Source organism: Pteropus vampyrus, unplaced genomic scaffold (assembly GCF_000151845.1).
Source record: "Pteropus vampyrus isolate Shadow unplaced genomic scaffold, Pvam_2.0 Scaffold124, whole genome shotgun sequence".
Classification (NCBI taxonomy): Eukaryota; Metazoa; Chordata; class Mammalia; order Chiroptera; family Pteropodidae; genus Pteropus; species Pteropus vampyrus.
The window spans coordinates 1,696,766-1,708,664 of NW_011888905.1; the positions used below are offsets into that span (position 1 = coordinate 1,696,766).

Consider the following 11,899-nt stretch of genomic DNA (forward strand, 5'->3'; position numbering starts at 1 on the left):
CGATGATTTCTTAATACGGAGAACCAGATACGTGCACGTGGGACACACACGCGAGTAATCCAGGTGTCTACGTACCGACGGCAGGACGGCCTACAAGCAACACCCCAGTGGCAGTGACTACGCCTGGCACTGCTGGCCCCTCTGAAACGAAGCAGGGCTCCTTGGGGAAGTGGCTGGTCTTGCGCCAGAACGTGGAGAAGATACGGAAAGGGCGATGGGCGCGTGTTAACGGGACGCAGATGCGGCGTGAGCGCCAAAGCGCACGCGTGAGGCTAAGAGTTCACGTGTGCGCCGAAATGGACATGCACGTAAGGGAGGGGGGAGCTTCCTATGTGCGACAGGAAGCCAGCTGAGACGGGAAATGGCGGGACGAGGAAGTACCTAATTTCCAGCTATCGTAGCTGAATTAGGGCAGAATCACCAATGGATCGGAGGCCGGCAAGGGGCAGTGAGGAGTGACAGGATGTCACCTAGTCTCACGACTGACTGCGGAAGTCCAGCGAGGGGACCGGCGCACAGCGCAGTACCTAGGTGCTCCCGGCTGACGCGGCCCGGCCCTGTGCGCTAGGGGCACACGCCCCATCTGACGTCACACGGGATGAGACAGCCTCACACAGCCCGTGAAACCCCCAACACAACTGGCACGTATTCTTCAGAAACAGGACCATAAATATTAACGAGGTAAGAGACAAAGCCTGGGGGGCTGTCTCAGGCTACAGGAGACGAAGGAGACGGGACAGTCGAATGCAGCATGTTATCCGGGACTTTCTTTTCCATAAAGGATGTTGGGACAACTGGCAAAATCAGAATGAGTCCCATCGGCCGGGTGACAGTATCACACCGATGTTGACTTCCTGGTTTTGATAACCACTGTGGTTATGTGTTAGACTCTTTGATTTTAGGAAGTTCAGGAGATTTAGAGATGAAGAGGCATGTCTCGGTTAGTGTCACGGTATTCAGAAGAAAGAGATGGAGAGAGAGGGAGGAAGAATAAAGCAGATGTGGCAAAGTGTGAACATTTTAGGACCCTGGGTGAAACCATACAGGAATATGGTTTTTCTCTAAGTCTGAAATTATGTCAAAAAAACTCCCCAAAACCCAAAAGCAACAAGCCGTGTCTTGGGCCGCGTTCGGGAGCCTCTCCGGGGCCTGACCTCTCCCAGCAGCTCCTGGGGCAGATGGGCTTTCCGGGGCTTGAAGACGGACCCCGTCTGGCTCAGAGTCAGCACGATGGCACCTCCGCTCTGCAAGGAGAAGCAGCTGGTCAGAAGAGGCTGGGAGATGGCGCCCCGCCCTGCCCGGGGACACTGCCCGGGGACCCCTCCCCGGTGGCCAGCCTGGGACTCGCTCTGACGGCGAGGAGCTACGTGATCTTAATCTGTCATGACTTTGCCCCCAATAGATAAGAAGATAAAACACACTCTGCACAACTGCAAAGTCGCAGCGACTTTGAAACGAGCTGGTTTTGGGCAAGCTCGCTCCGGTCAGGGGGACGGTCAGAAACCAAACGCACGGGTTTAAGCGTGGTTCAGGACGGGACTTGACTCAGACCTGGGAGCCCTCGGTCCGGAGACGTACAGGCCGCAGGTCTGTACGATGACCATACAGCCCTTTCTGAGCCGCGGCAGGCGCCACCGCACTGTCACCGCACTCACCCAGTCATTCCGCACCATCTTCCTCAGGCTGCAAACCAGTGCCAGCTCCCCCGGCGCAATCTGCACGGCCGGGCCGGGGCGGAAGGAAACCGTTACTCGCTTTGCTTCCGAGACAACGGACTGACAGCAACTGAAAACCCTCGACCGCGACGTAAGCCCCCTGCCCGACAGTGGGACCCCTGGGACGAGCTCGCGGCTGCTGGCCCAGACGCCGGCAGCTTCCGGACACGGGCAGCCCCCAGCCACGCCCTCCTCCGAGCTGCTGACCGTCCCTTAGCTCAGCCTCATTCTGAAGAGACCGGACAGGCCACGCCGACGCGGCGGCCCCTGCTGTCCTGCCCGCCCCCTCCGTTTGCGGCGGATGGTGGGACCCGGCACCACCTCCCTCGGAGGCCACGTTCACTGCCCACCCGCACGCAGACACTCGTGGGCAAGGAAACCAATCGTGTGTCCAGCACGGCCCAGCCGCTGTGACCGCTCGGGACCCAGACCCGGAGCGGGGGGCGCAGTTCTCCTACCGGGCTTCTGTCCTCTCTCGTCAGCGTGGTTCTGCCCCAGAGCGCGTTGACGCCGTCCACTGCCACCAGGAGGCGGAAGGCCCCGGCCGCGCTCTGCCCCCTCAGCTCCTTCAGCACGACCCCCACGGCGTCCGTGGCGCTCCTGCCCCGCGTTATGCCCTGCAGGGAGGCAGCAGCGGCCTGCAGCCCAGGACAGGCCTCCCCGGCTGTGGCTGTGACACAGCAGCGGCGTCATTCCTACCTGCTCGACCACCTCTCCCAGCGGACTGCCTTTCTCCGTGCTTTCCCGCTTATTCCAGACATACTTCTCTTGGGTTTTTATCTGAAAAGCAACGAAATAACAACCAAGAATGGCTACGCAGCCGAAGGATGAGCCCGACCCTCACCGAGAAGGGAGGCGGCCGAGGCTGCGAGGGATCAATCCTAGACTGTTTTCTAGACTATAAGCGATCTCAGCATGGAAGTGAACGCTCTCAGGCCCGTTTCTGCCTGGGGCTTAAAATAGATATCTATATGATTCTGATGAAAAAGGTCCGGGGTGAGGCCCAGGGGATTTGGATTTATATCCAAACACAGGCGAGAACTCCTGGCCCAGCTTCCTGCCGCCTCAGCTTCACGCGGATAAATGAGTTTCGGGTTGCGAGCTCGCTGTGAGGACAGTGTATGGAAACAGTGGTACAGTTATCTCGGCTCTGACATTAGTCTTCCAGGGTCTCCGAGACTCGGGCACAGAAAAGATAAAACCCGTTTAAAGACTGTCCAGCAGCAAACGCCTGGCGGTCCAGTCACCTGACTCAGGAAACGCTTGTTTGCAGTCTTGAAGTTCTTCAGCCAGGTGGACGCCTCTACCGGCTGATCGAAGCGCTCTTTGTTGTACGTGGACTGCAGAAGCTCCCGGCAGTTTTTCACCCAAAGATGAGCTAAAAACAGGCACAAGAAAACCGTATTCAACGCCACACACGCTGGGCCCCCGTAGTGGGGGGAAGCCCCCCTCCCCCGCCGCTTCCGAGGGCCACGGTCCGTCGGGCCCGCGCTCGATGCCATCGTGGCGAGCCACACACACGCCGCGCCGAGTACTGAGGGCCGCCTCGGCTTCCGGGCCGAGGCTGAGATGGTCAAACGTGCTGCACACGAGGGATACAGGCCAAGTACGGGAGTTTACGTGGGCAGGACCCGCGCCGACAGCTCTAGAACCTGACACCCAGCGCTGTGCCACAGGCTCCGGGCACTCGGGATGGCTGGCCGAGGGCGGGAGTTTGCACCGGGGGCGCTGCCCGGCCCGGCCCCCGCACCCCCACTGGCAGACGGCTCCAGGAAGCTTTCGGCGTTTATTTCCCCTCGCAACCTGCTTGTCAGCGACACGCAGAGACTGCGACGCGCTGGCGCAGACCGCCCTGCTTCTGGGGCAACGGCCTCCTCGGCCGTCAGAGCCGTCAGAGTGACAGCCAGCACGCTGCCGTGGCCACGGGGTGACTAGCTCCCACCCCGGTGAGGAGAGGCCGTTCTCACCATCCGGGACGTGCAGTGTCAGCCAGCCCTGTGTCGCACAGAAGTGGAGGCTGTGGCAGAGACTGAGGGTCTTCCCCGTCCCCTTCTCCCCATCTAAGGTGCTTGTTAAAGAAAACGGTCCCAGGAGGGCGTCTCCCGCACTCCCTCTTGTCCCGCATGGAGGGGAGCGCTGGCTCGGGGCCGGGGGGAGGAGGGGGGGACCCCTGGCTCGGGGCTGCAGGGAGCAGGGGGGAGCGCTGGCTTGGGGCTGCGGGGAGCCCTGGCTCGGGGCCGGGGGGAGCGGGGGGAGCCCTGGCTCGCAGGAAGGATACAGAGGAGGTACCGCACAGCGGGCCGGCTGAAGTCGGAGTTTCTGAGGTGCCGCAGAAGCTCCAGGCCCGGCTTCCGCACCATCAGGCAGGCTTCGTTGAACGTCTTCACCTGGCGGAGCGGGAAGAAGCGGATCGAGTGGCTGCGGGACTCAGCCTGCCCCTGGTGCCCGCACGAGCCTAATTTAGCAGCCAGAGCGCCAAATTGCGTAATCTTCCTATGTGCGGTTAGGAGAGGCTGGGTCGGTAATTTGGAAATGTATCGCTAGAACTTAGGTAAAAACTGAAACACATTCTCTCACGCTAAGTAACAGAATAGCCAGCTTTCGATTATTTCTGTTATTGAAGCACAGACACATCGGTTGATGGAAATCCATCCGTAACGCAGACTGTGCACGCCGCTCGAGGCTGGTGTAGACGGTGAAAGAGCATCCCAAAGGCCTGACCAAGTACCTGATGTTTCGGAAGCAGTGAGTACATGTTAATGCCTTTACATTGATTTTCAGCTAATTCTTATTGCTGTGACCATGTAGACTCTTCTCTAGAACTCTATTCACGGCAGCTGAGGAGCAGGTGTGATGAGCTGTCCCACAGCTGAGACCACACCTGGCCCCACCAGCACACTGACCCACCAGAGAACTGATGCACGAAGGCTGTTCCCTTTTTGCCACCAGGAATACTTCGGTGTGAAAGTGATTTGCAAGGAAAGCATTTAATAATGTCTATTGATAAGAAAAATACCTCACAGATGCTATTCACAGTTAGACGAGATAAGGATTAAAACGCTGTGGTTATTTTTTAAAGAAATGTTAAGCAAACTACAGATTAGAGAAGAACCTGACAGGAAAGTACAAACTAATGAAAAGCGAAACCTTCGAAAACACGATACGGGTATTAAAACAAAAAGGCCCCATTAGGCAACGTGACAGCACCACACGCACACACACGGTGAGGGTGCTGGCCTTCACGAGGTGCACGCCACGTTTGGAACGCAGGGGTGGGTCCCTCCACAGCGCTGGTGGTTAAGCCACCCTGCCAGCAACTCGAAACGCTTCACTGAGGCCAGGACCTCCCAACTCTGCTGCTGGAAACTGTGCCGTGAACGTCCTCGGACTGTTTAAAGTGACATTGGAGGTGATCCCTCTGGTTATGTCCCTATCTCCAGCGGAACAAAATTTGAGATGACAGGCTGGCTGCGGTCTAGCATCAGCCCCCTTACTGATGCCGCATCTCATTTCTTGAAATAGAGCACAACGAAGAAAACTCTGGCTCCTACGCTAAGCATTACCTCCACAGTCAAGTTCGATATTTCATTAGGAAGGAATCATTGCTCGGGCTGAGAATAATTCAGCGGGGGTTAGTCAAAAGGACCAATCGTGCCACTAAACCATGCTGGCAGTTAACTGAGTCCTTTTAACGGCTGTGGAGCACTGACGACCACGAAACTACATTTTCTGAAAGTCTATGCGACTGAAGAACAGTGATGCATCTAATCCAGACATCATTTCTCTCTGGCTCAGGAGTGTGTCACAGTTTTTTTTCTAGAGCATATTCACTACTTTCACGATACTTTTCTAAGGAAAATATTAAACTCATTTTTTAACAACTATTTGAACAGCAGAGTTTCTGGAAACCTGTTGGGTAACAAGGAAAGCGGCGGGGGTGTGTTTATTATTTAGGACTTTTGCCTGGCTCGAGGGCCACCAGGGGTCCGACGCAGCTGAGCACTGCCTCGAAGAAACTGGTACCTGCACCAGTCCCAAGATAATCCGGAGCTGGACTCATGTTTTCAGATTCGAATTTCATCGTTTATAGTTTTCTGTTCATTCAGCCCCCGCCCCTGCCGGCCCCCGCCCGCTCCGAGCACCTGCATCAGAAACCGGGGCGGCAGGCCGTGGGAGAACACCGTCTCCAGGTCCTGGAGGGGGACGCGGTAGTGCTGGCCCTCATGCTGCTCCTCGTGCCTGGCCTGGGGGAGAAAGGTGCACACAGGTGTGACGGGCCCAGAGACCAAGGTACAGGGACGCTGAGAAGGAAAGGGCTCATGGGCCACACGGACGAAAGTCACCTCGTAGAGCTGGGAGCACGCGTCCCTTTCTTAGACCAAAAGAGCCTGGTGGTTGTGTCCCGGCCCACAGTGTTTATATAAAGCTGGCGTTGGCCCTAATGACAAAGCCAGTTGCTCAGCAACGTAAACTCGAGATGTGGAGGTAGCAGGGATGAGTCTTGCCATCTGGATTCTTCTGTGCTGTGTATAGAGATGCTCCAGTCACGTGACAAGATCATCTGCACACTGCTGTTTCCATAGAAACTCCAGAGGAATTGGCAGATAAAGGGACTACAATTACAGGGACATGAAAGACACGTCGAGGGCTTAATTCACTTATTGTTCCATCTTGTGCTCGTGAAAGTAGGTGACCAGCGGGACGTACATAACGCACCGCGCCAAGATGGTGCTCAGTGACGTCGTCCCCTCCCTCGCCACGCACAGTAGCGAATGTCAAGAGACTCGGAGGGTGGGAACAGTGACAGACAGCGAGGAAAAAGCTACCGGTTTCCTTCACACCGAAGCACAGGCCTTGCAGCGCACGTCCCTGCTGAGGCTGCGGTGACGCCGGGAGCCCAGATGCTGCTTCTCTTCCCCGCCGGCCAGACCAGGAAGCCCTCGGGGAGGGCGGCCACAGCTCCCGGGCGGTCATTAGGAAGACTGGTTTCCGCCCCGCCCCGCCGTGACCGTGGGCAGGGTGATTTCTTTAGGGTGCTCCACACGGGGGTTTGTTAACTATGGCTGACTCCCGTTCTGGTAAATAAAGTTTTATTGGCACACAGCCACACACACTTGTTTACGAAAGAGCTAAGCAGCGGTGACAGAGACCACTTTGGCTCGTAAGCTTCCACTTTTACTCTCTGGCCCTTTAAGGGGAAGTTTCCCGACCGTGACACAGTAAGATCGGTCATAACTATTCAGTGTAACTTCTAAAGAACTGACTTCGTGTTTACTGTGCGCCTACTGTGTGCCTGGCGAACTGGGCGCAAGGTGAGCTCAGGGGCAGGGATGAAATCCGAGCGCGGGAGGACCGGCCTGCCCGAGTGCCCGACGTCGCCGCGGTCCCCGGCAGGCGGGGAAGACGGGTTCAGAACGCTGTCGGGTGCGCTGCCTGACCGCACGGACGTTTCTTAGCTCTCTGGGTTTTAGGGTTCCCGATACTAAAATGACAGCAATGCAAATTCTAAGCCCCGAGGAAGAATCCACATGCACGCGTCGGGGACTCACCGGGTCATTCTCGCTGGTGCGGGACAGCGCTCGGGGCCGCTCCGCTGGGACCTGGACACCCTGGTGGGTGGCGAGGCTTTGGGCCACCTTGGTCTCCGTGCACAAGAAGTGTCCAGGGTCCACCTACAAAAGAAGCGGTTCCCGTGCTGCAGCGCTGTGGGGCCTTTTACGCCCCATGCAGCACTGCGGTTTTGAGCCATGTCTGCGGCACAGAGAATGTCACTAACATGCACTGCTCAGCTGCCCGGTGATCGTGGTCACTTCGGTTGGGGGTTAGTGCCGCGTTCCCCCTCCACAGGTCCAGTCCCACCCCCGCCACAATCTGCCTGCTAGCTGGGCCCGCACGCGAAGACCCTTTGAGCGAGGGAGTGTGTGAAGCGTCAATGAACCGTGCTGCGGGCAACTCGGTCAGCTGCACGTGGAAAGCTCTGGACCCGGGGGCGGGGCGGATGATTCAGGAGGCAACTCTGACAAAATGCGAACTGGAGAAGCCCCAGGGAAAGACCAGGACAGAAGTCAGCAGAAGCAGGACAGGCACGTGGGAGCTGCCGCGATGAGGGATGCCCCAGGCGTCAGCAGGTAACGGGAAGCCGCCTGCAGTGATGTGCAGTCTCACCGAGCAGCCTCGCGAGTGCACAAAAACGTGTATTATTTTGGTACTACCCCTCCGAACGCTGACGACCATTGACTAAGACCTTAAACTCCATAACAACTTTCTAATGGGTCTCTTTACCTCTAAGTCTTCCATAGTCCAAAAGATTTGTCCTCCCAGATAATAGGTTTAACCGTCATTCAATCAAAAAACGTGGTTTCCTACTATGTCAGAACCAGCCCCCCAGCCCTTAGCGCGGAGACCGAGGCCCGGCTGCCGCCTGCCTGCCTCGTCCCGAGCCTGTGCTCCCGTCGCTCTTTCCTGCCTCTGTCCTTCTACCTCAGCTTCCCTCTCTCCCTATTTGAATCTGACTCCTCCTCTAAGGCTCATCTCAAATGTCACGTCCTTGTTGCAGACTTGCCAGACCCCTCCAGCCCCTCTCTGCTGATGGCACGTTGTCTCGCGTGGCACTTTGACTCGGCCTTGAACTGCTTTCGTGGCTTTTGCTGACTGGGTACCTATGAGGTGCTCGGCAGTACAGTGTCTTCTGCACATTACTTTTGAACCGAGACTCTTGGAGACAGGTAGAACATCATTGTGCCTGTTTAATGACGGGGAAACCACGGACCAGGGAAATTAAGTCATTTTGCCTAAGGTCACAGAGTTGGTAGGTAGTGAAGCCGGAATTCAAATCCAAGCCTGTCTGACTCCAGAATCTCTGCTCTTTGTATCACGTCATGAAATCTCAGGCCCAGGCCTGTCCCCCATTCCAGACCACACGCACCGGGAAGAGATCAGCTTTTCTTCACCTTTGCATTTCCTTCTCTAAGCACCGAACACACCACACATAGTCCACGCTCGTGCCCTGGCACGGAGAGCCCTTCACCAGGGACGCGTGCTAGGGAGCGCGTCCAGTACCCAGTTACGTGCGCGTGCACAGCTCCGCACATGAGCCAGCGCACTGCACACATAGCTTCCAGGCCACCACCGCAGATTTACCCCAAAGTGACAGGGCTGCTCCAGCTGTGTCTGAGAACGGCGGACACCAATGTCCATCAGACACCCAACTCCTCTACATTTCCCAGCCACCCCTGAAGACAGGCCGGCTTATTTGATTATTTCTGGATAATGAGCTGTTAAGTGGAAGTGACGTGTGTCTTTTTCTAGTCAGAGCCAGCTAAGAGCGGATCCCAATTCTCTTTTCTTCCCCTCTGTGGCAGCCTTAAAATTACATGCTGAGACGTTCCTTCGTCCTTGTGTCTACCCGCTCCCGCATTTGCCTGCAAACCACTTTGGAAATGCAGCAGCACAGAACAGAACCAACCACACGCACACGTCGTACACAGCATCGTTTGTTGTGTTAAGCCAGTGAGAACCGAGGGCCTGTTACCTCAGCATGGCGATCGGGATACACCCTAGCACTGACACAACTCGATTTTCTCAATTCTATTAGAAAGCTCCGTGTCTCTGGAAAAAAATAAGTCAAGTGGAAAATTCAAGGTATTCAGGGGCCACAAGGTGGCGCTATTTCTGTAAGAATCCTAAGACTTTTTTGTTAACTGCTTTTTGCAGCAAATTAAGAGCGAGCAAAATGGATCCTGTACTTCTTACAGCATTATGTCTGGCACCGCCCAGTGAGCCTCATGTCCAGGGAAAACCACCATGTGTCAACTGCGTCTGCACAGCTCTAGCCTGAGCATCGCACCGTTCCTGACAGTTTCTCTGACCAACCTACCCGACGCTCAAAACTCTTTCTCACCGACATGGCTGGTGTGGACTCGTCTTCCTGGTCAGCCTCTTTGTGTCATCAGCTGAAGCCAGAACCCACCCCTCTGTCGGGCCTCGCTTCTGCTTTCGCTTTACAACTGGGTTTTTACGTTCATAGGTTTATGACGCACCCCTGGCAAGGTGACTTCTACAGCAGGAGGAGGGCTGCCCTTCTAGGAAATCTAGTCACTGAGCGGTCAGGTGGACGTGACCGGGCCCTCCCGGCCTGGTTTTCCTCTTTCTGGACTCGGCTGGGGGCGGCCCTTGGACCTTCCTCACCCAGGGCAGGTGCTCCTGCTGGGCGCAGTGACAGCGCCCACTGTCACCATCACTCGTTCGGGATTCTGCCGCGGGGCTGTGAGGTGCTGCAGTGGTTATGGCTGCAGGCTTTGACGTCAGACGGACCTGGTCCCCAGTCTGGGCTCAGCAGCTTCACAGCCTGTCACCCTAGGCAAGGAGCTTAGCCTTTCTAATCCTCCGTCTGTGCATCTGTGGAACAGACACCATCCGCCTCACGGGCTGGTCGTGAGCGTTAAAGCAAGCGCGTGGCCCAGCACCTGTCACGTGATGAATGCCCAACAAGTAGTAGCTGTTAGTAAGACGCGTCACCTTCAAACCCCGAGTTCCTGCTGCGTGGAAGTGACTGAAGCTATTTGCTAAATAAATAAAGCGACAGAATGGTTGTTTCATATGTGATTTTATCTTATTCAACTGTCAGATGCTTAAGGTCTACATTGGCAACATTTTTCTTTTAAATACTTCATTAAGGGATGATAATTATTCATCCAACTAGGAAATTGTATAAAAGCTAATGAAGATAACTGCAGTCAAGCCTTTTATGTTTTTTTTTTTCTTAAAAAAAACGTTAACTCTATGTGTACTGAGACCTGTTATTTGAAGATTTTCGGGGTGGCCGGGAGTAAAGTGTTTGGGCAGAGACATGGAATTGTGATTGTTCCTTTGAGGGCAAACTTAGAAATTACAGCACTAGCCAGCTGCAGTTCTCCCGAACATTTCATTCTGGGTATAATAAATCCATCGAAAAACAAGAAATCCACCCAGAAACAGAGCATTTAGGTCACTGAGGACTCACCTTACGGACCCTGGAGGTTAGCCTTGCCATTCCCTTCAGCATTGTCTCTGCACCTTAAAAAAAAAGGGAAAAGATCAGGCAGAACCGGGGAAAGGTATCCGCACGATGGATTAGCATCCAGAATATACAAAGAATGCCTAGACCTGACTTAAAACGTTACAAGACAGGAGCGCACAGCTCACAGCAAATACAAATGGCTAGTAAACCCCTGAGAAATCAGGGAAATGTAGATTAAATCCGCCAGTGGGACAGTTCGCAACGCCATGCCAGGAGAAAGGGAAAGGCCGTCGAGAGCCAGTGTCACAGAGGCCGGGGCAGGGAGCGTGCAGACGCCACTGTCTTAGACACCAAGTTTGGTGTCACCTTGTAAAGCTGCAAACGTACCGGTCTAAGACCCAGTTGCTCTGGCATTTATTCTAGAAAAACACTTAAGACACGCACGCTGGGAAATACGTGTTAATGTTCATCGTAGTAGAGCATGAAGAATTATCAAAACCTGTAAAAAGCCCAAATGCCCCTCGGTAGAGGCGTGGAGAAACCGAGATCACACAGTGGAATGGCATCCGGAAGCATAAGCTGCAGCTACGTGCATGACCTGTGTGAGCCTCAAAACTCACACTGGGTGAAAACTATTCTATACAGCATGACATAACTTATGAAATTCAAAAACATTATAAAACCTAATTCATTATTTGGAGAATATATTTAGGAAAATTGAAAAAAGGCAAGAGAACGATAGGTGTTTGCTCTCAGGGAGGCGGCGAAGGGCCGAGACGGGCAGAGCAAAGAGACTGGTAATGATCTATTTCTAATGTGGAAAACGGACACACGAGATATTTGTTTTGCTTTTATATCGTGTGTTATATTCATTTATATCTTGGACATAATCAAAAAACTAATCTCTTGAGACCTAAAAGATGTTCACGTAAATGCAACTCTCAATATTCAGTAGAGGTAGCGTAAGTAAAAAATCTCCAGGTGATGCTTCATTTTCGCTAATAGTTTTCACCTTTCCTACAACCACAGTCTCTAAAGCAGCAGCAGTGACAGCTGAGCGGCGCCCGCTCCTTCGGCAGGCACCGTGCACCCCGTGCAGGCCCTGTGACAAGATGCCATCGAGACCCTCCCAGCCCTTAACCCGGTGGGGCTTACAGAACAGTCAAGAGATGACACAGACTCCTTG

General features: G+C 54.7%; 1 protein-coding gene across 1 annotated transcript in view; it reads right to left on the reverse strand.

Moving 5' to 3' along the window:
• The window catches only part of DAP3 (death associated protein 3), a 16,427-nt gene that overhangs the window by 2,076 nt on the left and 2,452 nt on the right, over positions 1–11,899 (reverse strand). The window contains exons 2-11 of the mRNA XM_023534301.1: positions 10,717–10,769; positions 7,265–7,387; positions 5,858–5,959; positions 3,994–4,102; positions 3,683–3,775; positions 2,963–3,093; positions 2,415–2,495; positions 2,174–2,332; positions 1,656–1,715; positions 1,077–1,244 (exon numbers count right to left, since the gene is read on the reverse strand). Of these exons, the coding sequence (XP_023390069.1) occupies positions 1,077–1,244; positions 1,656–1,715; positions 2,174–2,332; positions 2,415–2,495; positions 2,963–3,093; positions 3,683–3,775; positions 3,994–4,102; positions 5,858–5,959; positions 7,265–7,387; positions 10,717–10,769 (1,079 nt within the window). The remainder of the gene's footprint in view (positions 1–1,076; positions 1,245–1,655; positions 1,716–2,173; positions 2,333–2,414; positions 2,496–2,962; positions 3,094–3,682; positions 3,776–3,993; positions 4,103–5,857; positions 5,960–7,264; positions 7,388–10,716; positions 10,770–11,899) is intronic.